The 25,239-nt window shown below is 42.4% G+C and overlaps 2 protein-coding genes across 11 annotated transcripts in view; both read left to right on the top strand.

Moving 5' to 3' along the window:
• Positions 1–12,173, top strand: part of LARP4 (La ribonucleoprotein 4) — a 44,843-nt gene extending 32,670 nt beyond the window's left edge. For 4 of the 8 annotated variants that reach the window (XM_060253093.1, XM_060253094.1, XM_060253091.1 and 1 more), the window contains 6 exons: positions 511–735; positions 1,063–1,111; positions 1,952–2,119; positions 3,051–3,169; positions 7,023–7,191; positions 7,433–12,173. In XM_060253093.1, coding sequence (XP_060109076.1) covers positions 511–735; positions 1,063–1,111; positions 1,952–2,119; positions 3,051–3,169; positions 7,023–7,191; positions 7,433–7,774 — 1,072 coding nt within the window. In that variant the 3' untranslated portion in view covers positions 7,775–12,173. Of the gene's footprint in view, positions 1–510; positions 740–1,062; positions 1,112–1,951; positions 2,120–3,050; positions 3,170–7,022; positions 7,192–7,432 lie in introns of those variants that run through there. The other 4 variants (XM_060253096.1, XM_060253097.1, XM_060253092.1 and 1 more) reach the window with 2 other exon arrangements.
• Positions 12,174–18,640: 6,467 nt separating this feature from the next.
• Positions 18,641–25,239, top strand: part of DIP2B (disco interacting protein 2 homolog B) — a 205,062-nt gene continuing 198,463 nt past the window's right edge. For 2 of the 3 annotated variants that reach the window (XM_060253191.1, XM_060253187.1), the window contains exon 1: positions 18,641–19,039. In XM_060253191.1, the coding sequence (XP_060109174.1) occupies positions 18,937–19,039 (103 nt within the window). In that variant the 5' untranslated portion in view covers positions 18,641–18,936. The remainder of the gene's footprint in view (positions 19,040–25,239) is intronic. The other variant, XM_060253188.1, reaches the window with a different exon arrangement.

The raw sequence follows: 25,239 nt of genomic DNA, 5'->3' as shown, positions 1-25,239 counted from the left end.
CAAGGACCCTTTGCTGTAACTCCATGGCTCTTCAGGGTCCCCAGCCCAGGTTGGGAAACCACTGGTATACAAAAGACATAAGGGCTTTTGTTAATCTATATCATATGGAATAAATAGAGAGAGCTGTGATTTTTCTTGTTGATACAGAAGAAGTTAATCACAACAGGTTGGTTTCAAACTATTTTGAGCTGATTTGACAAAGTTGACATACAACAAACTAATTTTTGCCTATAAATACTTGGTCTAAGTTCACCAAGGAGGGCATGATCTTCTGCCAGTACATTCTGCCAAAAAACGACTGAATATTTCAAAACATAGTATTGCCAAAAACTACCATAACCATTATACACAATCACCACCACATCATCCCCACCCGCTTCCTGCAAGTTGCATCCTACTCAAACCATCCTGCAGTATCACCAGTTAATACTTTTCCTCCTTTTAAAAAAATGTTGATAATAGAAATATGCATGTACTTTAGAGGAATCATGTCTTTTTTTATATTTCCAGCATGAAGCCTCCTTTTCGGTTGTCAGGTAGCTCTGAGCACCCTACAGAAGCAACATCTGCTGTCAGTGTGGTGTCAGGAGATGGACAGCTGCACAGAACCACCTCAAGGAACTTTCAAACAGAACGGCAAGCAAATACACTATCAGGACTTCAAGAACAAAGCTATATACCGAAGGATTCTCCCATCTCTCAGATAGAGCAAAATGGTGACTATGGCAGAGGCAGGTAAGGGATTTAGGTTCTCAGGGCCTTTACCTTAGGTCAGGTCCTCCTTGCCTGGTATTATCTACTTTGACTGGTTGTTAGGCAGAGGTCCCTCCCAGCCTTGCTGCCCCCAGTCCTTTTGACTGGAGATGCCAGGGATTCAATTAAGGGACTTTGCATGAAAATCATGAGCTCTAGCACTGAACTTCCAACTCTTCCCTAAATCATGGCAAAGCCTGATTAAATATCTGGAAGAATAGAGGAGTAGGAATTTAATCATAGCAGTAAAATCAGAGATCAAAGCAACAGCTAGAAAGCTCACTGAAGCTCCACTTCGTTGTTTTGCAGGAGGACTGTTTTCAGAGGTCGGAGGAGACGGGACGATGACAGACTTTCAGTGAGTATCTCATGGTTTTACTGCAAGGAATAATTGGACGTATACTTACTGTGTTACTTGGGTAAAAAATTATCTGTTTCTCAAAACAGTGTTTTGGGTCATAAACTTTTCATCATGTTGGGTTACTGAATATTTTTTTGTTTCCTTCTGTGTTGCATGTGAAGCTTCTACTGATGTTGTTTTGTGTTGTGGGTGACACTAATAGAGTAGAATTCAAAGATTGTAGGGGGTTTTACTGTTGAAAGGCTGATAGTAATATTTTTGCTGATTTCTGTCTCCCCCCCTCCCCCCCGCCACTGCAGGGGTTCCCAACCCCCGGGCCGCAGACTGGTCCCGGTCTGTGGCCTGTTGGCAACTGGGCCGCAGAGTGAGGCAGAAACCTTCGGCTACTCTTTATTTAAAGACTCCCATGGTGGGGCAGGGATGGGTTGTGGGCTTGGAGGCAGCCTAGGGCAGCAAAAAACCCAGCACCCTCACCGGTCCGTGGCAAAATTGTCTTCCACAAAACCGGTCCCTGGTGCCAAAAAGTTTGGGGGCCACTGCCCAACTGCATGTAGTATTGTTCCTAGGGGTCCTCTGATCTGAGGGGGCAGCTGTAGCAGGAAGATGTGAGTGGAGCTGTGTTCACATTACTGTTGATCCAGTTAAAGTCTCCTGGATTAGAATTGTAATAATTTTGATAGCATTTAGTTATTTTATAATTATGCTGTGTTTGTGTAGGTTGCTGCATGAAAGAGAAGGAAATAGACAAGTCTGTGTCTCAAGGGAACTTATGGATATGTAGGAGTTTGAAGTCTGTTATCCCTGTAAAGTATGCTAGTGTGCTCTCTTCTCTTTTAGCGACCCCAGCCTTCAATTGAAACCAAGACTTTGACGCCAAAGTTTGACTTGCTAGCCTCAAATTTCCCTCCCTTGCCTGGTAGCATGGTAAAAACTCAAGAGGACCCAGTCTTGGAGAGTAGGATGTCAGACATTGTTAAAGGAATAAGCAAAGAAAAGGTACATACTGTGAGTGTTTCTTTCGCTTTCCAGACTGTTGCAAAATTAAGAATTGCATCTTTAAGAAATAGTACTGTGCAGCATAGAAATTTGTAAGTCTTAATGAAGAAGCTTAGACATTCTAGAACTGTTCCATTAAAAATCATGAGGCGCTTAGTTTCAAACATGAGCAGCTATATATGTATTTCACTCCTATTCTTGGGCATTTAGATGATCAGAATGAGATGGTTAAAAGAACCGTCTTTTTGTCATAGAGTGAACCAGTGAGGAAGATACAATCTGAGGTAGGGGATGAGAGATTGAACATACCAGTCTGTTCAGGAGCTGCTAGTGAAGCAGGAATTGGCCAACAGCAATGTTCTAGGGACTAGCAGTGAGACACATGATGCTCCCTTATATTTTATTTTATTTTTTAATTTACATCATTGTCTGCCTGTGTAATCCATCTTTCTCACTTGGACTCAAGGTGGATTTCATTCTCATAGAAAACCTGGACTGCTGGACAGTGTTGCCTCTAAACTGAGTTAGTGTGAGATAACTCAGTTTTTTAGCCTCTGGCTTACACATTTTTGTCTTGGCTCAGGAGGGTTGGCCTCAACAGAGCAAACTAATTTATTCAGTAGCCAAATCGCTTGCTCACAAGACTCCACTCCACAGCTTAGAGGAAGCATTGCTGCTGGATGCCCAGGATGCGGGAAGTTCTCTGTGGTCGGAATGGGACAACGGCAACAGTTACGCTTCTGCACTGAGTCAGAGCAGTTGTGTTATGGCTGTTTTTATAAGTTTGTGGTGAATCAATGTAATCCATTTTCATGTAATCCTGTTGATTAGAACTTCTCTACTAAAATGCCCCTCCTATGTCTTCAGTGATTGATGCAAGCTATTGTTTAAAGTCTGTCTTGTTCTGTAAGTTTGGGTTTTGTGTTTTTTTTCCCTATAGGAAAACAAAGAGTTGACTGTTAGTTGTCCAGCATCTACTCAGGAAGAGCAGGGCCAGAACCCTGTTCAGCCTGCCATGAGCGCCAGTTCTCCTTGTAGGATTGATGTTCCTGGATTAAGGTAATTGAGGGAGGTTTCAAGTACCTCTTGGAACAGTTCAGTTGCATCACAAAAGAAGACAGTAGAAGCAGAAAGTCAGTGAAACAGTAAACTTAAGACATAGAAAGTATAATAACCAGTTAAAAGACAGCACACCTACTAGCATCAGTAATAGATTTCAAAAGGTTTCTTGAATGAGATAAATTTCTTCTGTAGTGAAGGCTGAAAACATAAGGCTAAGCAGGGAGTTGCAGAGTGAGCTCAGACTCCTTCGAGAGCCTTACCTTACGTCACTTGGCTGAAGGGAGTTGTTCTTGTAAGCAGTACTTGCAAATGCTGTCCGTTGTCTTTGTATGGAAACAGAACGGTTTGTTTACTTTAGGATAAAACAACTGTAGTACAGTAATCAAAATCCTCAGATTTGATGAGACCTCTTATTGTATTTCCTGGTATACCTCATGTGCCCCTGAACCCAAGAGCTGGCAGGTTATATGGAAGGAACTGGGCTGTATACACAGATTGCTATCTGTAAGATCTCAGTCCCATTGAGATAAATATTGCGGGAACATTATGGATAATAACTAAGGCATGACAATAAAAGTTTGCAGTATTACACCGATTCTATGTTATGTGGGATTGGGTAGCTTCTCCTTTGTGATGCCTTCAGCTTGCACACAAAAATAGGAAAGATTTAGCCCAGTGATGGCGAACATTTTAGAGACTGCCCAAACTGCAACCCAAAACCCACTTATTTATCACAAAATGCCAACACGGCAGTTTAACCTGAATACTGAGGTTTTAGTTTAGAAAAAACAACTCATAGTGAAATTAACAAACTGAAAGAACATTTGGTCTGGATAGCATTTGCTTAGGAAACCAACAAAATAGTAACATGTCAGAATGGGAGAATGATGGTGATGGGAGAATAAAGGCAATAAATGGAGGCTGTTCATTGCTCTGTTACTTGCAGGTCTGGGTTAAACTGAGAACATGCCTTTCCCAGAGGTGTTCCTGTCCACCTAATTTACTTTTGAACATGTAACGTACATTATAAACATCATTCTAGTTTGCCATTAGGAAAAAAGAATACATTAAAATATAGTTAGATCCAAGTAGTCAGCCATGTTGGTCTGAAGTAGAACAAAATAGGAGTCAAGTTGCACCTTTAAGACCAACTTCGTTTTATTCAGAACATAAGCTTTCGTGTGCTCTCTAAGCACACTTCATCAGATGGGGAATCTGGTACAGTGAGCAAAGCCACACATAGCTGGTAGTCAGTGGCTCAGAATGCAAACTGGTACAAATTTAAGATTTGTCATTGGCACAGTTTTAAGATCCAATCACAGTATAGTAAAATTATCTGGTAGGGAGTGGTTTAGAATGCAAATTTAAGATTCAGTTTGCATTCTGAGCCACTGACTACCAGCTATGTGTGGCTTTGCTCACTGTACCGGATTCCTTGTCTGATGAAGTGTGCTTAGAGAGCACACGAAAGCTTACGTTCTGAATAAAGCTAAGTTGGTCTTAAAGGTGCATCTTGACTCCTATTTTGTTCCATTAAAATATAATGCATTTAGTAGGAGCTGGTGGTTAGGGTGTCCAAATCAGATCTGGGAGGTCCTGATTCATATGCCCACTCTGCCCTGGCAGCTTGCTGGGAACCCTTGGACCAGTAATATACTCTGAATTAACCCGCCTCATAGGTTCGTTGTGAGGATAAAAGAGAAGGGGAGAGTGTGTCAAACCACTTCAGTGTCCTTTTGGGGGAGGAAGGCAGGGGACACATGATGTTAATAAGTTAAGTTGATGAAAGGAGTTCCCTGATTTACATGGCTAAATCTGAGTCCAGCACCTTAGAGAACAAGATTTTTGAGAGTCAAAGCTCCTTTTATCTAATCGAGGGAGCTCTAATGCTGGAAAGCTTGTGCCTCCTCCCCCAAATTTTGTTGGTCTCTAAGGTGCTCCTGGGCTCGAATCTAGTTGTTCTGCTATGGACCAGCACGGCTACCCTTGGAAACTTCAGGGATAGTCTGAATTGTATTAACTAGAAAGTCTGATGTGAGAAAGGAGGGCCAGTTTGGTGTAGAGGTTAAGTGCGTTGACTCATGTCTGGGAGAACCGGGTTTGATTCCCCACTCCTCCACTTTCAGCTGCTGGAATGGACTTGGATCAGCCATAGCTATCACAGAGCTGTCCTTGAAAGGGTAGCTTCTGGGAGAGCTTCTCTCAGCTCCACCTACCTGACAGGGTGTCTGTTGTGGGGGAGGAAGATAAAGGAGGTTGTGAGCTGCTCTGAGACCCTGAGATTCAGAGTGAAGAGCGGGATATAAATCCATTATCTTTAAACTAAAACTGCAATCCTGTGCATGTGTAGAGAGTAGGTGCCACAGTGCTCACTGTAGATTACTTCCGAGTAACCATGGAGAGCAAGCCCAAAGAGGAAAGGCTAAGGAACTTGGGGATATTCAGTCTGGAGGAGGTTGAGGGGTGGGATACATGATTGCTCTTTTGAAGTATTAGAAGGGCTGCCACTTAGAGAAGGGCAGGGAGCTGTTCCTGCTGGCAGTAGAGGAGAGGACTGGCATAGGAAGAACTTTTTAGCAGTAAGAGTTGTTCAACAGTGCAGTCAACCCCCTCACTGGCAGTCTTTAAGCAGTGGCTGGACAAACACTTGTCAGGGATACTCTGGAAAACCAGAGCAGTAGTGCGACAGTTCAAAAACAGCTTATCAACAATTTGCCTTATGGTCCCTGTAGCTTGAAAAACCTCTGCTCAGTTACTGCTGTCAGAAGTATCTTATTTGAAAGCAAGGAAGCCTGCAGTTCCTCCCTTTCCACTCCTAAACCAGAGGTGATCCCAGCCACTGTTTCTGCCAGATTAGTGGAATCCAACATTTCCTGTAACAAGCCCACTTCCTTTCCAAAAAGCATGCTTTATTCAAGGTCCTGATCTCTCCTCCCCCCCCCCCCTCATCCCCACACATCCATGCTCTCTTCTTCCCTTCAGCTTGGACCGTGCAACAACAGTTTTGAAATACAAAATGCAACCAGGCCTTGGCCACATGATAATGTGAAGCTGCCTTATACCTATCTCTCTAGTGCAGGGGTGGACAAACTGTGGCTTAGGAGCCACATGTGGTTCTGTCACACACATGTGGCTCTTGAAGCCCCACTAGAGAAGGCATTTGTCTCTTTAAAACACTTCTTCAAGCCAAGCCAGCCAGTGGCTTGGAGAACCCTTTTAAAATTCAAGTTGCTTTCTTTCCACCTCTCTCTCTCCCTCCCCACCTATTTTCTCTCCTTCCTTCTCTCAGACATCTGACGTTCGTGTCTGATGGCTCTCACACATCTGACATTTATTCTGTGTGGCTCTTATGTTAAGCAAGTTTGGCCACCCCTGCCCTAGTGGGTCCCATCTAACCCCTTCCTTAAAACTGCAGGAACACCTCTTGGGGGCTACATTGTGGTTGCACCCCTCCCATCAGAATTCCAAAGGTGCCCACGAGCTGAAAAAGGTTGGAGTGCCCTGTTGTCTCTCTGAAGGAGGCCCAGTTAGGGTTGCCAGGTTTGGATTGGGAAATATCTGGAGATTTGGGGGAAGGAGCCTGAGTTTGGGGAGAGGAGGAGCTTCAATGAGATATGATTCCGGAGCTTTGTGCACGGGGGGTGGGGGGAATGGAATGCGAGTGCCCACAGAGAGGGCTCCGAGCGCCGCCTCTGGCACCCATGCCGTAGGTTCGCCACCACTGATTTAGCCTGTTTCTGGTTCCCTTAAATACTCACCTCACTCATAAATCATTAGTTTTGGAACTTGTGAAGGAGTTCATTTACTTTCCTAGTAGAATATAATACCAGATTTTCATTGTGTTTACTAGTGCCACACATCCAGATAACAAGCTAGAAGAGATCCATTTGCAGAAAGAGGCTGCAAGCCAGACTTCTCCACCTTCTTCTGTATCCCCCCTTAGTGCGGTAAAGCCACCCAGGACAAATGCCACTTCATCCGCAACCAATGCAAACACAATGCCTACTGTGACGGCACAGGTAGGTTTCTCCTTTCAAAGATTATGTGATGTTTTAAATATACTAGTTTTGAAGTAGCGCTTTGTGAGGACTCAGAAGCATAGGGATTTAACTTGAGGTAAATTGTTTACTTGGAGTAAATAGGTCTCCTTGGTGGGTAGCAAGAGAACAGAGCTATTTTATAGAAGTAAGGATATCCTTAGAATAGTGTTCTGATTTTCTGTGTTTATGCACTAAAATTATTCTCTTTTGGCACCCAAAGGAACCCCGCAAGCTCAGTTATGCAGAAGTCTGCCAGAAGCCCCCAAAAGAGCCAGCTCCTGTTCCTGTTCAGCCACTTAGGGAGCTGCGTACCAATGTTGCTTCCCCTGCCAAAGCAGAAGAAAATGGCACCCATGAAAAGGCAGGAGAAAAGGCCCATGAAAAACCTGAAGGGAGGGCAAAGGACTTTGCTGTCTTCAGAGGCACTGGGCCTCCAAAGGGAGCTGCAGGAAAAATCAGGGAACAGAGACGCCAGTGTGGACGTAGGTCTTCTCCTCAGGGAGCACCTCGGCGTGTCGGCAAGGAACAATATGTGCCACCACGATCACCAAAGGAAAATTGATCAAACTTTTTATTTAATCAAAACTATGGACTAAAGAGCAATGGAGGAGAAACTGGCCAGCTGTGAGAAACATAAAAATGGGAAAAGTGGACACTAGATTCAAGAGCACAGGGTTTGCAGTGTGAGAGGGAGCTTGAAAGGGTCCCAATATTCATCTCTAACTGATATAAAATGCTGGATGAATTGAATCAATATAAATATGTGATAAAGATTATAATTTTTGTAATTTTTTGTGTTTAATTTGCAGCGGGATTCCTGCCTGAAATAAATTCTGGGGTATGAATTAGAGCTTGTTGAAAATGAGGAACTAATACACACATTAGCATGTTCCTCAAATGTAGAAGAGAGGGGCAAAAGAATATTTTTTTGGGAGGGAAGTGTTTCTGTAAAAGTTATAAATTACTTTTTAAAATCTATTTAATGTATGGCTTGTAGGATGATGTGTATGCCATAATGGCCTTGCATTACAAATCAGCCCCAAAACTGACATGCTCGGTCAGTATGAATGAGTGTAGCCACATACTTGTTATGTCATGATTTAGTCACTGATGATAACTGAATGTACTACTGTAGTATTTTGTGTTTGGAAATGTAGTCTTTGATCTTACTAATTTTTGTCAACTTTTAAAACTATATGATTTTAGTTTTGAGTATACAGCCAGCAAGATTAGTAAACAGAAATAGCAGGCAAGGTTTCAATTTGTTCTTGCTTTTTCTCTAATTAGGGGCTAAATTGTCTCCCCCAACCCCACTGCTTTAGTAGTTTTCTCTCAACTTTATTACAGAATTATGCACAACTAGCTGGAATGAATGTTCCAGTACTGATGCAGGTCTGATACAGGAAAACTGAAGACTGCACAGTAAATATTCTCTTGGTATCACATTTAATAAACCTGGACTTTTAAACTGTTGAATACGCTATAGAAGTGTGGCAAATCCACTTGAGGTCTGAGTTTATCAAACCTAGGCTGACTTCTACAGAGTGGCTTGCATTGGCGTACTGAAAAAGCTCTTTTTGCTGAAAGGCACTTCTTACTATACTGGAGATCAGGTTTTCTTTAGTGGGGAGATTTTTTTTAACAGCAAGTTTTAGTAACTTGTTGATTTCCCCAATTATTAGAGTTGATAGCCATGAAAATGTTTAGGTTATTTTGGAGAACATTGGAGAGAACTTTAGTGTAGCTTTGTGTTAATGAGATTAACAACATTATTGACTAACAAGCAGTCTGGGTTACAAGCTGGTAATAGTAGTCTGTAAGAGAAGAAATAGGTAAGGGTCAGCATGTTAATCTGCCAAAATTCACATGCTAGGGTTCAAGGTTCTGTATTAAAGTGTATGGGGAAAGTATCTTGCAACAGTATATCTATTTCCTCAGTTAATAGCAAGTATACAAATCTAAAGTAGTTAGTTGTGAACACTGGAAAACTCTATTGCGAGATACCACCAAACATCTTATTTGTATATGCTAGTGATGACTTTAAAATGTCAGTGGCAGATAAATAACTGTGAAAATGTTCATCTTCTGATTTCTTAGCCAGATAATCCTTGTCAATTTCTTACTCAGTAGGCATTCTCTATCAATGGCTTTGAGAACACTCATATCTATTTTTTTAAGGAAATATATATATATAAAGTCAGATTTGTCATTTCTCTAACTTATTATTCAGCTTGGCAATCACTTTTTTGATTTGAGAAGTGTATATGTACTTAAGCAGTTAGTATTCTTTTTCTACACCTTATTAATCATTATTCATTTTAAACTACCTGTGCTGGGTTTGGTAATCTTTAAATTTACATAAATCATTGATCACGTCTGTTAACACAAACACACTTTTGGTTTACTTATAATGGACATAACCCACAAAAGGTAAAAATATTTAAAGTATTAAGAACTCTGCAAAATGTATAGAGGACTATTTGAAAATGTTTTAAAGATCATAAATCCTAATTGCACTTGGGATGGAAAGCATACTGAACAGATGCAGATATACTTAGGGTAGACATGCACTGTGCCATTGCAAATGAATGATGTATTTGAATTACAATAGATGTCTGGAGTTCTGAAAGAGAAATTTGGTTGCGGTTCAGAAAGAATGTAGTTTTGGGTGATTAGTGAAAATATGACTTGGCAATGCCAGTATACCCTGTGTACATGTCCATGTTTGCGTGGAATCTTCAAAGGCAGAATAATTTAAAATGTAACTTTACTTTATTGGGTGTTAAAACAAATAGAGCTCACAGTCTTGTGGGGCAAAACACTTTACATTTGGAAGGGATGCATTATACATCCTGGACATGTGTGCGTGTGTATGTGCATGCCTGCATTTCCCACAGCAGGTAATGGCTCTTGTGCAATGTATGTGTATAATTGTGTAAACCGCTTTTTCCAGTGTGAAATTACTTGCCTAGGGGGCTCACTATAACTCAAGTATTTGATAATTGTCCGCTTAACATAGCATCCTGTTTTCCCCTCACCTCGGTCTGTTACCATGGATGTCTAAACTTCTTGGTTTGGAGGGAATAACCAAGTAAATACAATTGTTGTAAAGGAAAAAAATGTGTTTGCTCATAACTCTCCCAGCAGTCATTGCACCATTAGAAACATATCTGGGCTTGCTGTTCTCATTCATTCTCGCACAATGCCTTGTGTTTCCATTGATGTCTCTTCCACTTCACTCTGAAAACAAGGAAGAATAAAATTTTGGGAAATATATTCAGTGCTGGAGCAATTCCACTGTCTAATTGCGAGAACATGAAATGTGATGGTGCTTGTTTTCTGCATAGGTGTGCATTATACGTGTTAATTGGCAAGTCATTTTTAGGGTTGATGGACAGAGGTACTTAAATATTTGTAAATTGTTGTCATCTGCTACAAAAAAAGCATTGGATGAATGTAAAAATATATACCAGTATAGCTTGTACTGGTAAATGTAACCAAAACTGACATTTTCATTCTAAATGTTGGATCAGTAGATACGGAACTGCTGATTGTATTTATCCATATTACACAACTGTCAATCAACCAGGCCCTGGTTATTTTCTCCTTAACAAGGTCATCACCTGAGATGCTTGCCTTTACAAATGGAAATTTAATTTTGTTTAGAAAATAGCCGAGAAGGTGAAGACCACATATAGCTTTGTTTCCTTTGTCATTTGTTAGTGATTTTAAGAGATTTTCTTAGTTAGCTAGACATGTGAGTTTCCCCCCTCCCCTCTCCACATTATTGGTATTGGTGAATAACTCTGGGCCACATTACTGTATGTCTGGTGTGGAAGAGATTAAGTGGAAATGGTTGATTTGCATGAGTTTTACATTCCTGCTTTTCTTTCTCTAAAGTTAGCATGGCAGAATGTAAAGCAGCAGGTTAAAATAGATCTGTCTTAATGACCAGAAGAAAACAAATCTGAAACTGGGGTAGATCAGTAGCAATTAAGTGACTTAATGCTTTACTGTAGTTTAAATAGCTATGGCCTTACTACTTTGTCAGTATCAACTGTCTGAATATATCCACTCTTTTTACTGTTACCCAAGTGAGTATTCACATGGGCTAAAAATATCTGCTACATGTGTACAGATTTTAAATTTGTAAGATGCAAAATTCTATACAGACAAGATGCAACAAATGCACTTCAGGGTGGGGGGGTTGCTTAAACTTTTGTAAATTGTTGATTACAACAAATATGCAATAGGTTTTTTCTTTAAATGTTGATATTTCCTTCTGAAACATGATTGTTGCCATTAATCTTTAATGGTCTACCATGCTCTTATTTGTGTGTGTATAAATATTACATAGCGTGGGCTTCCTTTAGGATGGTACATTTGATTTTTCTTTTTCTTTTTGGATGTTGGTTGGGTTTTAAAAGGTCTTCTGCACAGACTTGGGAAGAAATCAGATGAGTGTATTAATGTATACTTGGAAGGATTTGAAATGGGAGCTAATCATATGGCTTGCTTCTGAAAAAAAAAAAGTCTTCAAACTAACCTGTATCAACTTTAACAATTTTATACTTAATAGCTAGAGATGTTTATTTTTATGGAGATTCAGTCATGTATAAAACTTCCCCCTGAAACATATGTGATTAGTGCTCAAATGACTTCTGTTTTATAAGTCAAGCTATTCTCCCACAAAAGTTTTGACTTTCCTGTGACATTTAGTGTCACTTTTTGAAGTGAAGGGGCTCATTTGAAAACATAACAAATATCTGGCTTCATCGTCAGTTTGGTTTATTCCTGTTGTCAAAGATGTCTAAAACAACAAAAATTGTGTAAAGTAGGTTCATGCTTAATTGTTAAAATTATACATGTATTTGTATTTGTTTTTTGACATTGCCAAGGTGCTATGGGAAATTGAAATAACTGTTAGAAGGAAATAATAAAATCCACCTTAAAAGATACAACTCTTTGTCCAGATGCTAAATCAGTTGGCAGTCATAGACCTGTTTACAATACCTATTGATTAAAATGGGGAGAGTGAAAGAAGGACATACTGGACATACATGTCCAGTACATTTAAGCATGCATTAGACAGCACAGGTGCTGTAAGTAGATGTTGGTTCTTAAAGGTGCTTCTTAGAGTACAACTTTGTTTATCCGCCCAAGTGGAGCTTTTAACAATTATGGACCATGATCAGGACAAAGTCTTTCCAGCATAACATGGGAGGAAGTTTGTCAAAACTAATGGATCCTGACTATAATGTTAAAGGTCATGCCATAGAGTGCCTCAAAATTTTCAACTTTTAGCAGAAGTAGAGGCTCTGAAATAGCAACGTACAGGCTTTTACTCAAGGTGGTACTTGGTCAAAAAGAAGGGGATGAGACTGATACTCAAGCTGAGAAGCCAACACAAGTTCTTGTTAATAAAAATTTCAGAATTTTGTCTATTGATGAAATCCTTTATTTACTGCATCTGTCTGGTTTGTAACCCCAGACTTATTAGACATATATCTCCATGTAAAGATCAGGCCAGACTTTCAAAAACACCTCTAACTCCAATGCATTACTCTGTTCCTGCAATATATTTGTCCTGTTTTTCTGAGTACCTATAGCACCCACACTGCTCACCAAGTGGTGGTAGCTTATCTGTGCAGGTTAGGGTGTCAGATCTACCCCTACCTATATAAGAACATAAGCGAAGCCATGTTGGATCAGGCCAATGGCCCATCCAGTCCAACACTGTGTCACACAGTGGCTAAAAAACCCAGGTACCATCAGGAGGTCCATCAGTGGGGCCAGGACACTAGAAGCCCTCCCACTGTTGCCCCCCCCCAGCACAAGAATACAGAGCATCACTGCTCCAGACAGAGTTCCAACAATAAGCTGTGGCTAATAGTCACTGATGGATAGCTGCTCCATGTGTTGATCTAATCCCCTCTTAAAACTGCCTATGCTTGCAGCAGCCACCACCTCCTGTGGCATGTGTTAATCACCGTTTGGGTGAAGAAGTACATTTATTCGTTCTATATAAGTAGCTGATTGTTACAGAATCCAAGGTGAAGCGCCTATCAGATGTCCAAGCAATACTGTAGGTCCTAGGGGGACCTTGCAAATTATGATGGAACAGGCCCACATTTACTTACAGACCGTGTTCTGCTGTCCCTCTTCTTTGGCTTGCGCCACTTTTTGGAAGGTGCTATCCCACTTGCTTCCACTAGGGATACTGCCACCACTGTCCTGTTGGGGCCTTCCTGCCAGGAGGGACAGACACCTGACATCCCTTCTCAAACTGAAGCCCTGCCTCTGGTCTGCACCCAGTACTGGGTCTCCATAGGGCACAGCTTTGGGTATCCTTGGGGGAATAGCCAGCTGCTAACTGCTTGCCTTCCCACCTCCTGGGGCTCTCTCCTGAGAGCCAATTTGGTGTAGTGGTTAAGTGCATGGACTCTTATCTGGGAGAACTGGTTTTGATTACCCACTCCTCCACTTCCACCTGCTGAGATGGCCTTGGGTCAGCCATAGTTTCCATAGAAGCTGTCCTTGAAAGGGCAGCTGCTGTGAAAGCACTCTCAGCCCCACCTACCTCACAGGGTGCTTGTGGGGGGGGGCGGGGGGTAGAGGAGATTGTGACTACTCTGAGATTCAGAGTATAGTGCGGGATATAAATCCAAAATCATCTTTATAAAGTACGTAGCATGGTCTAAGGCTGCTGGGGAACTATATGGCACAGATAGAGCCGCTCTGAGACTCTTCGGAGTGGAGGGCGGGATATAAATCCAATATCTTCTTACTAAAAAGAAGGTTACAAGCATACTTTTGCACAGCAGCAGAGCAGCTACCAGAAGAACAAATAAAAGTTGGTCTAGGGTTTCCATAGAGTTTTTGCCCAGTTACTAGAGTGTCACACACGATGTGACTGGTGCAATGTCACTTCTAGGTGACATCACGCCAGGCACATTGCGGCAGGCTGGAGCTTTTGGGGGGTGGGGCTCCCCTCAACAGCCCGTTATGGGGTGGTGGGTTGGAAGCCCTGAAAAAAACCCACCCCTGGCAGGAACTTGGGAAGCCTAAGTTGGTCATAATTGCATCCTTTTCCAGTTTCTAAAAACACTCTGATAGATGTTGAAATAGAGCGGGCAATTACAAGCTTAGTAGCTTACAAAATATTCTAAGGATACCTCATTAGCTCAGGCTTCCCGCAGCCAGCCAGATAGCCAGGCCTAGCCGCATGTCCAATTGTGGCTACTACCTGCTGACCAGAGCTAACCAATCTCTTCTTCCAAGGCCCAGCATCAAGAGAGCTCCCCTCCTGGGAGTAAGCACTTTTATTAATAATCTGACTCTCTCCATTTTACATCACCACCCCTAACCTGCTCCACCCAGGTCCCAAATGCATCCTGGGATCTCTCCTGGAAAGCATTCTGGGAAACCTCCAGGACCCATCTGGGGATTGCTATGAGCAAACCCCTCAGATACTTTGCAATCTGAGTCATTTGCATAGCCATGGCTGATAATTGACCTAGCTTCTTGCCCTTCCAGAGAGAACAGACAAATGACATTTGAAACTCAGAGTGGAGGAGGGGGAAGGCATTCTGTCACACAAGTCAAATAAGTCCAGGCTAAAACCTATCCAAAGCGTGTCCTTCATAGGAACAACAGCAGACTCTTCCCTGGTGAAGGCCTTTTTACCCTCAAACAGAATCCTAGCTATAAGTCTAGGAGTACTGTGTTGCAGTCATCTCTGGCTCCAATCCACCATATTCTTCCAAAGATCACTGTTAATGGCATCTACCACAGCCATAGTCCCATATGCCAAACTATACATGCGCATCCTGCAATTGTGGTTCCTAAGGGTCTTCAATGTCCTCCATCACCCTAATGATAATAATAATAATGCCTTAGACATTCCATATGTTCCATGTCCTGGTGGACCCTTCCCCCAAATCTCTTATTAGGGGTTCAATTCCACCTCTCCACCCTTTCTACAGACACCTTACTGTCACGCTGGGGTGCTCATGTAGACTCATTTCCAGTTTGTGATATTTGGTCTAATCATGTGAAATAATTTCACAGAAATACCTTGGAGATCAAAGCAGTCTACCTAGCACTGTTTACCCTTCAGCCCCATCTAACAGGGAAGAACATCCAGGTCACAATGGACAAACCTAACTGTTGTGTTCTGTATAAGCATACAGGGCAGCACAGCCACATCTACCTTGTGCCTCTTGACATTCAAAATATGGGAATGATGAGTCCTTCATGGATCTACAGTTCAGACTGTACACATAATAGGGAGCAGCAACTACATTGCAGATTTCCTCAAATGAATTCTTTTAGTGCCTCCCAGATGGGAACTAAACCATCACTTTCTCTTCCTGATTTTCCAACAATGGGGCACATCTAGTATAGATCTGTATGTGACAGATGCAAATAGGTAGTGTACCCTACTCTCTTCCCAATCAGTCAGCCATCCCCACTCACTGGGAGTGCCTTTCAAATTCAGCAGATGGAATATGTACTATTGCTTTTCTGTTGCTCCTGTTCATTGCATGAATGCTGTGCGGGATGACAGCAGAGAACACAATGGCTGTAGTAATAGCTCTGTTACATCCTGGGTAAGTATAGTTCCCCCCATTGTTCTCAATGTCCCAAGATGAATATCATGTCCCTCTATTCCACCACGACCACCACGCCCTCTATTCCACCATGACTTCCATGATCAATTTCTGTACCTGAACATACACAGTTTACATTTGAGAGTGTGGCTTATTAATTTCCCAACAGTTGTATTTCAGAACCTGTGAAACAGGTATTCTAAATACTAAAAAACCTTCAACGTGGTACTAATACTTGGCAAAATGGAAGCACTTCTCATTGTAATCCAATCAGAAACAAGATTCTATGTCATGCTCCCTTGGTCAAATTTTTGATTACCTCCTACACATTGCCATAGCTTCATCCTCGGTCAAGGTAGACCTAGCATCCATACCATGTTTCCACACACACACACACCAGGGGAAAATCAGCCTTTGCCCAAAGGGAATTAAAAGTGTTTCTTAAAGGATTGTTAGACTGATTTCTACCATTCTGACTCCCTGTTCCCAAACTGAGTCTCTCACTGATACTGGCCAAACTGATGGTCCAGCCTTTGGAAATTATGGCTGCTTGTTCATTCAGACTGCTGTCATAAAAACAACTTACTGCTGTCAGTAAGGAGAGTCAGTGAACTCCAAGGCCCCTGTCATGACCCCCTGTCAAAAGCAGGGGAACAGGGAGGGCCTCTACAGGCTGCCCCCACTCTGGTACAGAGCACCTACCCAACTCCTCTATCTTCCTTCTCAGGAAGTACCACTATCTGTGACCAAAGAGACATAAGGACCCAGGCAGTATAACAATAATTTTATTGTAATTGCTCAAGAATAAACAAGTGAATTGTAAAACTATTAGTGCAATAGTGAAAGGGAAAACAGTAAAGGTGGTACAAAGAAAATAAAAGCCCTGATGTTCCCTCCTTCTGCTTCCAACTCACTCCTCTTTGGATGAGGGAACTCTCTTGCTGCAGTCTCTCTCCAGCACAGCCTTTCTAGAGAGAACAGCCCTCTTCCTCTAGCTAGGCCTCTTATCCTTTCCTCATAGGTCTCACCCCTCTGTTCTCCGCTGGGCAAGTTTTCTCTCCAAAACTTCTGCCCACCCAATCAGAAGGACAGAAGAGATCCTGGGAAATGTTGGACTGGTTGCTACTCACACAGGCTTCCCTGGAGCCTGTGGGCTGCACTAGGTCTAGGCTCATTATACCCTCCTTTCCTCAACATTTTTTTACTCAAGCATGAAATTCTCACCTAAGATAGTTTAACATTTTCACATAAACCAAGAAATCAGCCTGCCATTATTTCTTTTGCAGTCACAGAATGAAACTGAACATGCCCTCCACACTTTGGAAGTATGTGTAGGGCTTTGCTGCTTTACCTGGGCAGAACCAGAGGTTTCAGTAAAGAAACCTATTAATAAATTGAGCCATAAGCTTTCCACACAATCCATTTCCAGATGTATTGTTACTTGCTTCCAATTATGCTACCAGCTTGTGCAAGATGACAACCCATTCCACCAGGGCATAATTGACCTTGGCAGCAGTCCAGCAAGACCTTCCAGTAAGGAAGGTATGCAAGGAGACAACATGGTCATCTACTTGCACTTTTGCCAAGTACTGATCCATGGACATCAATTCCGAGAAAGATGCAACAGTTGGAAAAGCGGTAGTTTGGGCAATATTCACCTAAGAACTCACACCTGCCTTCCAAAACTTGCTACATCAGTTCACTACTCTCCCATATGGGACTGCACAGATAGCATTTCAATGAAAACAGGGTTGCAGTTGCCTGTGTTGTTTGTAGTCACCTGTGCAGTCATACAGCCTTCCCTCCTGCCCAGAGTAAGATCTAAAATTATAATAAGGCTAACTCTCTCCAGCAGTGGTGATGAACTGAGAAGGGTGTTCCAACTCCTTCTTTGATACTGGAAAAGGCAGGGAAAGCAGTGTGTGTGTGTGGGGGGGGCACCCTCTAGTGCCCAGAACTTTGAAATCTCTCCTCAGCTGGACTGTATGTGTGCACCCTATGTGTGACTGGACTGGCGGCCACTCGATGAACTAGCTAAGTGCATCTGTTTTCTCCCAGAGTGGAAATCTTGGTTGTAAGCTCCTTAGGGTCAGGAACTTTCCACTTACTTTGAAGTACCATCACCATGGTAAAACAGGTCCAGTGGCATTAAGAAAATGAATTCTAGTGCAAGTTTTTTTTTCATCACCCACATGGAGTAAACTCTAATTTATGACAGATCCAGGTGGGCAACTGTGTTGGTCTGAAGCAATAGAACAAGGTTGGATTCCAGTAGCACCCAAGACCAACAAAGTTTTAATCAGAATGTACGCTTTCACGTGCATGCACACGAAAGTGTACATTCTGACTAAAACTTTGTTGGTCTTAAAGGTGCTACTGGACTCCAGCCTTGTACCCAGCTTGCTGGGGGGAAAGTGTAGATGACTGGGGAAGGCAATGGCAAACCACCCCGTAAAAAGTGTGCCGTGAAAACGTTGTGAAAGCAACGTCACCCCAGAGTCGGAAACGACTGGTGCTTGCACAGGGGACCTTTCCTTTACCTTTAAATGTTATTTAATCTGCAACGTGCCACTGGATCCCTGTTTTATTTGGCTACTCCAGCCCACAGTGCCTCTCCGGAAATGATGTTGTGCCCTTCAGGTACAGGGCCGCCATCCCAAGATGCTTCCCCCGCCAAGCCAACAGTTCTCCTTCAGAAGTGCCCAGGCTTGCCCCCGTTGAAGGAGGGGGAAAGGACCGCGGAGTCGAAACCAGCCAGTTGGTGGCGCCCCATGGCCGGTCTGGATAGCTCTGAGGGTTGTGCCCAGCCCTGCCTGAGGCGGCGCTTGCTCGTTTTGCACGGTTGTAGAGGAGCTGCGGGAGCCTGGGTTGGGCCTGTCCGCCCTCCCGCCTTTCTCATGTGACCCGGTCGGGGGTAGCTCAACGCGGTGGTGAGAAGGAAGGAAGTCGGTGGCGGCGAGGACGGGGCTGAAGGCGGCAGAAGGATTATGGCTCTGGTGGTAGCCGTGGTCGGTCCTGCTGCTTGGAGCAGCAGCAGGACTCTGAGCCCCCAGCGTTGAGGAAGAGGCGCTGCTGCCACTGCCGCCTGAGCCGGCCACTTTCCTTTCTCATCATGGCTGAGCCGCCAGGCGGTAACGGTGCTGTCTCTCCTCCCGCTGGTTTGCCTCGAGAGGTGCGCGAGCAGCTGGCCGAGCTCGAGTTGGAGCTTTCGGAAGGTGAGCGGAGCTGGAAGCACAGGCTTCCGGTGGGTCCTCCTGAGCCCCCCCGCCTGTCCCTTCAAGGGCGGCGGCCAGCTCGCTTCTTTGGCATTTCTCCAGGTCCCTGGACCGGGGTTCCTTTCCTTTAGGTTTCGCGGTGGAATTGAGCTTGGTCGAGGGCTGCGTGTGCGTGCCGGAAAAGGAGAATAGGCACGTTCCCTGCCATTCCCAACCATGCGCGGTGCTACTCTCCCCCCCCCCATCCCCCCGCAATTTCCCAGTTCTGTAGATATGGCGATTATTTCTTTAAGGTACAGCATGGAGCTGTGTGTGAAAGAGAGTGAGCTGTGCCTTTCCTTTCTAAGGGGTTGCGGGATGTATTGTATGTACTTGAGCACTCTTGTTTTTTTCTGTCACTTTTTGCCCCACTGCAGCCTTAATTTTTTGTTACTATTCCCACCGTCGTTACTTAACAAGCCCTCTAGCTTGCTTTCTTTTAACTCCCCTCCCCTCCCGCCTCTGATTTTATTGTGAGTGGCATATTTTCAGTTCACTTCATTTTCATATGCTTTTACTGTAGCATATTTTCAGTTCACTTCTGTAATATTTCCCCTGCCATTTTAGGTATAATAAAATGGTTAGGTCTCTGCAACATTGTTATTTTGCGATCCCACTTTTTATTTTAATAGCTGGGTGTTTGGGGGAGCTCTCTCCTGCCATGAGACTGGGTGAAATGTGCAGGTATTCTGTATAAGTAAGTTTATGTATGTTTCTAGCTGCAGGGTTTCCTGTCACACAAGAGATGAGACTACAGTTGTCCTTTTTGTGTGTGTGTGTGTGCTTATGTTTACTCTGTGAAATTGCCTGCTATGTCATACAACTGATCTTCTAACATTATCATAATCCCTCTACTCTAGAGGTAGGATGGGGCCTGATAAAGCCCACTCCCTCCATGTGAAGGGCAAATGTTTTTTCTTTAACTCTCTGGTGTCCAAGTTAGCGCTGAATTTGGTGATGGGATTATATATTATCTTCATGTATATCTATCCCCTCTCCCCAGTGGGAGTCAAAAGCAGTTTACATTGTTTGTTCTTCTTCCGTTTTATTAGCACAGCCCTGCAAATTAGAGAATGTGTGACTGGCCCAAGGTCACCCAGCAAATTTTCATAGCAGAATTGAGATTCGAACATGAATCTCCCAGATCCTAGTCCAGCACACTAACCACCACACTACTCTGGATGGTTGCTGGGAATTGGATAGGCCATTCTTTGGGTTTGCTCTTGTTATCTAAATTCTCTTATTTAAAAACACTTTAATCTGACCTCTAACCCCATTCTTGTATGATCTGACCCCTTCATCATGCTTAACTGTTTGGAAGTAGGAAAGAATTAATAGCTGACTGACTTATCTTGTTCTCTTTTTTGATATGTCTTGAAGGTGGTGGTAAATCTTACTTTGTTCAAATATCCTTAGGGTTTGTTTTTGCCATGTATGAGCACTAAAGCGCTCATACCCCGCCTGAGGATACAGAGTGACCTGATGGTTTTTCTCACTCCCCCTTCCTCTTTCCTGACATTGTATGGATTTTAGTACCTCCTTCAAGGATGTTCAGAACAAAATCAATGCCTATTAGTGAGTATATGTTGCAGGAGTTTTGGATAACAATGGAAATTGGGGGCATAAGGCATTTTCCGTGTCACCTGTGCAAGCTGCTGCATGCTGCTGTAATCAGCTAACACAAGGTTCCTGTTTATACCAAAACTCTTAAATTGTATTTGAGCCATAAATGGCAGTTTCCTCCTTTTTCGTTGTCTCCCTCACCACCCTATCTTCATTTATATCTATCCCCTCTCCCCAGTGGGAGTGGGAGTATTGACTCTTCTGTGCTCTGTTAGGTTGTTGTCTTTGTTTTTGTTGAAAATGATGCTCATGAATGACTTTTGTAGAACAGAAGTTTCAGAGGATAGCTTTGTTAGTTTGCAAGAAAAGAGCTAGATTTGAATCCAATAGCACCTTAGAGACAACAAGATTTTCAGAGTGTGAGCTTTTGAGAATCAGTGCTTCTTTCTGTAGATGAGAAGGAACTGTGAGGAGAATGGAAATGTTTCTCTAACCTGGGGTAATTTTTTCAACTTGAATACCAGCCCCACTTGAGTAAATACTTTGGTTCTTTGTCTTGAGTACAATTTTAGTTATTCTTTAACAGACATACTAAAGGGATAAGTTGCTTCAGTGTGCAGCCCAGAATCTCAAGAACTCTCTTGGGTTAGTAAAAGAGCTTGTGCTAACCTATTAAAATATTTTACTTCCAGTGACATACCTCAGTTTCAAATGTTGTTTGCCATGCAGCATGGCTGGGGAGGCAGTAACTGTTCAAGAAAACAAGCCCAGGGTACACCTGGGGACACAGAATAAATTGAATGAATCTTTAGATTCTGACTCTGGAAATGTAGGGACAGCTGCTTTAAATAATCACCTAATACATGATGCAGTACAGCCTTAAGTAACATTGTACTGTAAAATTACATTCTTAACAAAAAATGGAGCAGTGAATATTTTATGAGTATTCCAAGATAATTAAATATATGCTACGAGAATTAAGTATATTTCTGTAATTGCATTCTGTAAATGTATTTTTTTTGTGTGCTTCATTTGGGAGGATATGCTGCTGTTCATACAGACCAAGAATGCCAAGCTCCTTGCCTCTACTCAGAACCTTACTCAGGTCTATTCAGTGGGACTTACTCTAAGGAAAGTGTTCGTAGGGTTGCACTATTAAGTGATGGAGAGAATTTCTCCATAGTTCTGACAGATGACTTGTTCTTTACTATAGCAAAACTCATCGTGCTTGACTTGTGTTTCTGGTCCCTAGCTGTTCTGGTTTCCTCCACATGTTCCTGGGTTGACAGCAGTTTGGCCTCCCCTTCTTCCTGTCACATGGGTTCCTGTTCTATGCTTGTAGCTCACTTATTCTCACATTCAGTGTGTCTGAAAAGGCTGAGGAACTGGTTTGAGGACACCTGATCTTGCCACCTTACTGAAGGTTAAATGGGTTTTGGTATGGCTAGGGCCTAGAACAGAGACCTCTTGGGAAACCCATGTATGCTTTCAGGGTTTGTGTTGGAAAACAGGTGGGAATATTAATTTATTTAGTTCAAAATTAAAATCATTTGAAGGGCCTGGTAGTATTCATAATGCTATGCCATTCTAGCGGTGTCTGAAGAAGTGAGCAGTGACTCAACGAAAGCTCATGCCCTGCCACAATTTCTGTTGTTCTTTAGGGTGCTATTTGCTTTTTTCGAATGCGAGCAAGGAAGAAGGATTTTGTAAGTAGGTTGCATGCACATCTGCGAATGCTGTAGAACTTATTTGCTCATGATGTCGTATTTCCATTTAGTTTTACATGCAAGAGCACATTCTTGACAAGTAGGATCATGTGAGGATAGCCCCAATTCCATCCTGCTGCTTTGCTGAAAAAAAATAAAGCCTCTCTGTGATGTATAGTTTCATCCTGGAAAGAAGTTACTTGAGTAACAGTCACATGAAGAAATTCAGGAGAAGGACTGTACACTACTTTGTAAAGAAGAATAATTCCCATTTACTGTCCTCCTCTGTTCCTCTCTAGTAAGAAGAATTAAAGTGTGTTTATAAGCTGTAGTTGAGGTTCCTGTTCATCCGGGTATCCATCATACTGGCTTCCTTGATGATGTTCACTCTGTTAGAGGTTTCTGGATCTTAAAGGTCACTCTAACTGCTTTGTTTTGTTACTTTACAGCACACATAATTATTCAGAAGCTTGCTAATACCAGCATTTATTTTGTCCAGTTCCATTCATAGAGACTTTATCTAAGCATTTAGCTCGGATAGGCTGACCCTGTCTGGTGTTAACCTTTGTTGATTGTTAGCAATATGAAGTAATGAAAAAAAATTGTGCTTTGTGAGGAACTATTACACTGCTGAATTTATTGACAAATTTTAGTGCTTGGAAAACACATTCATACTTTTCCAGCAATATACTTAGCTTTATTTTTTAAATTGCACTGCTTAATCTTTTAAATGTGTTTCATTCAATGTTTGTAGGAAATCCTGTCTTCTTTGTTCATCATTTGGTCTCTGTACTCTTTAAATCGTAATTCAAAGCACTGCAGCACCTTTTCAGTATCTCCCAGTGTGAATACTAATTTATTATGGAAAAATCGTGTGTGCAGATAGGCAATGTGCATGCCTTGCATGTTGGTACATTTCTGGTTACTGCACTCTTATTTGTGTGCTGCTTGTGACTGTTACTGTTTTTGACTTACAGTGCTTTCAAAATCTTTCTTACTTGCTTGAGTGTACCTTGAGTCACAATAGGGATACCTCCACTATATGTAAATTAGTTTAGCAAACATTCCTTCTTGCCAAGGGACTCTGAGAATGATAGCTTTTTGAGGGTTAATGGGTGTTAGAGATTCTGCTAGAGAATTTTTGGCATCCTTACCAAGAGAAAATCCCCAGAATTTTATAGAGAAACCATGATGATTGAACTCATAAGACTGTTTGTAGTATAGGTATAACTATCAAGAGGGGCATTCTTTTACTGCACTGATTATTTTACAAGCTAATGTTGCCTATTGGTGGCTTCCTTAATACATACCTAGCAGTGTTCTGTGTGGCAAACACTTCTGGAATCAGTATAGATATGACATATGTAGAATTGTACTGATTTGAAGGTGGTTCCATTGATTTGCTTAGAGTTATCATACCATAAAAACTGATGCAAACCAAATCTCATCAGTGTGACAGTGGGTTCTACAGTGCCACCCTATTCAGCTAATGGTAGCAGCTTCCTCCTGTGCAACAGGGCTTCCTATGATGCAAGAGGATCTCTGTCAGCTAAAGAGCCTTTTGTATCACAGGAAGATTCATGGAGCTGGAGGAAGATTCTGACAGTAGTTGAACAGACTGGTAGGGTACAATTCACTTGTAAGGGGACAGAGTTACTTATGTTCCTGTGATCTTCCCCCCCCCCTCTTCGTTCTGTCATTGTACAATAATAGTGAGAATACAAGATGTCTCACAAGCTCTGGATAGTTCTTTACCCGTGATCCTCCTGACTATGTTGCTGTGATTGGGAGGAGCAGTTTCAAAAACCCTGGACAGTAATAGATTGGTGCTGATAGAAAGCCACTGAAGCCTCCACCCCCTAGGGTTTGGCTAACTCTGGGTAGTTCTTTACCCGTGATCCTCCTGGCTATGTTGCTGTGATTGGGAGGAGCAGTTTCAAAAACCCTGGACAGTAATAGATTGGTGCTGATAGAAAGCCACTGAAGCCTCCACCCCCTAGGGTTTGGCTAACTCTGGTAGTGCTGGGGTGGGAGGATGTGTTCTCTCAGCTAACAGAAGAGCTGTAGATGGTATTTAATTTTTCCTCTGCAATTTTAAAGGAACCTGGTTCTTTCCATTATATTGGTTCATCAGCCTTATATTTTATTCACAGTGAGGCTATTGTTTACTTTGTAAGTGTTTCCACTGTCTTGTGTCTCCTTTTACTTTCTGAAAGAGGAATTGGACCAGCATTTGTAGATACAAGATACACTGTATCTTACTGGTTCTCCCAAGGAGTTTTATATGGGCCCAAAGAAAGCAGTCCTAAGCAGCTCTACTTAGAATCTAATTCTGTTCCATTCAATGGGTCTTACTTCCAGGGAAGTTCTTGGGGGTCTTAATATTATTGACACACAAGCAGTGGATTTAGCAGCCATCCTGTGGTGTTTTAGTACAATTTCTTAGGAAGTTCTCAGGTTCACGCTACAGAGGCATGTTTTGTAGTATGTTACACTTCTGATTCTCATAACTACTGTATGCAGAAAGTTGGAAGTGTTCATTTACTAAGAAAACGACTTATGTGCGACTTCCATTGGTCAGGGTGTGGCATCTTCCACTCTGAAAACATCTAATCCCACACACCTCGTTTCCTCAGGATTTGATTCATTCCTACCGTCTTTCCCTTCTAGTACAGTACTTCTGCCAAAATATTTCAGTTCCCTGTAATGTTTGTATGTAGTTATATAAGCATGTCTTTCTTTCCTAATACCTGTAATTTACATGTATTACTGTTCCATAATTTGACTTTGCTAGTGGCAGAATTTGAATGTGTATCCTTTTTTTCTGTGAAGAATTTAGGACATTTGATTTTTGTGCCATAGTCGCAATGAATAAGCATTCCATGCAGCCAT

This window comes from Heteronotia binoei, chromosome 13 (assembly GCF_032191835.1).
Source record: "Heteronotia binoei isolate CCM8104 ecotype False Entrance Well chromosome 13, APGP_CSIRO_Hbin_v1, whole genome shotgun sequence".
In the NCBI taxonomy this organism is placed as follows: Eukaryota; Metazoa; Chordata; class Lepidosauria; order Squamata; family Gekkonidae; genus Heteronotia; species Heteronotia binoei.
The sequence above is the reverse complement of the archived record's forward strand: the minus strand, read 5'-3'. Positions and strand labels throughout refer to the sequence as shown.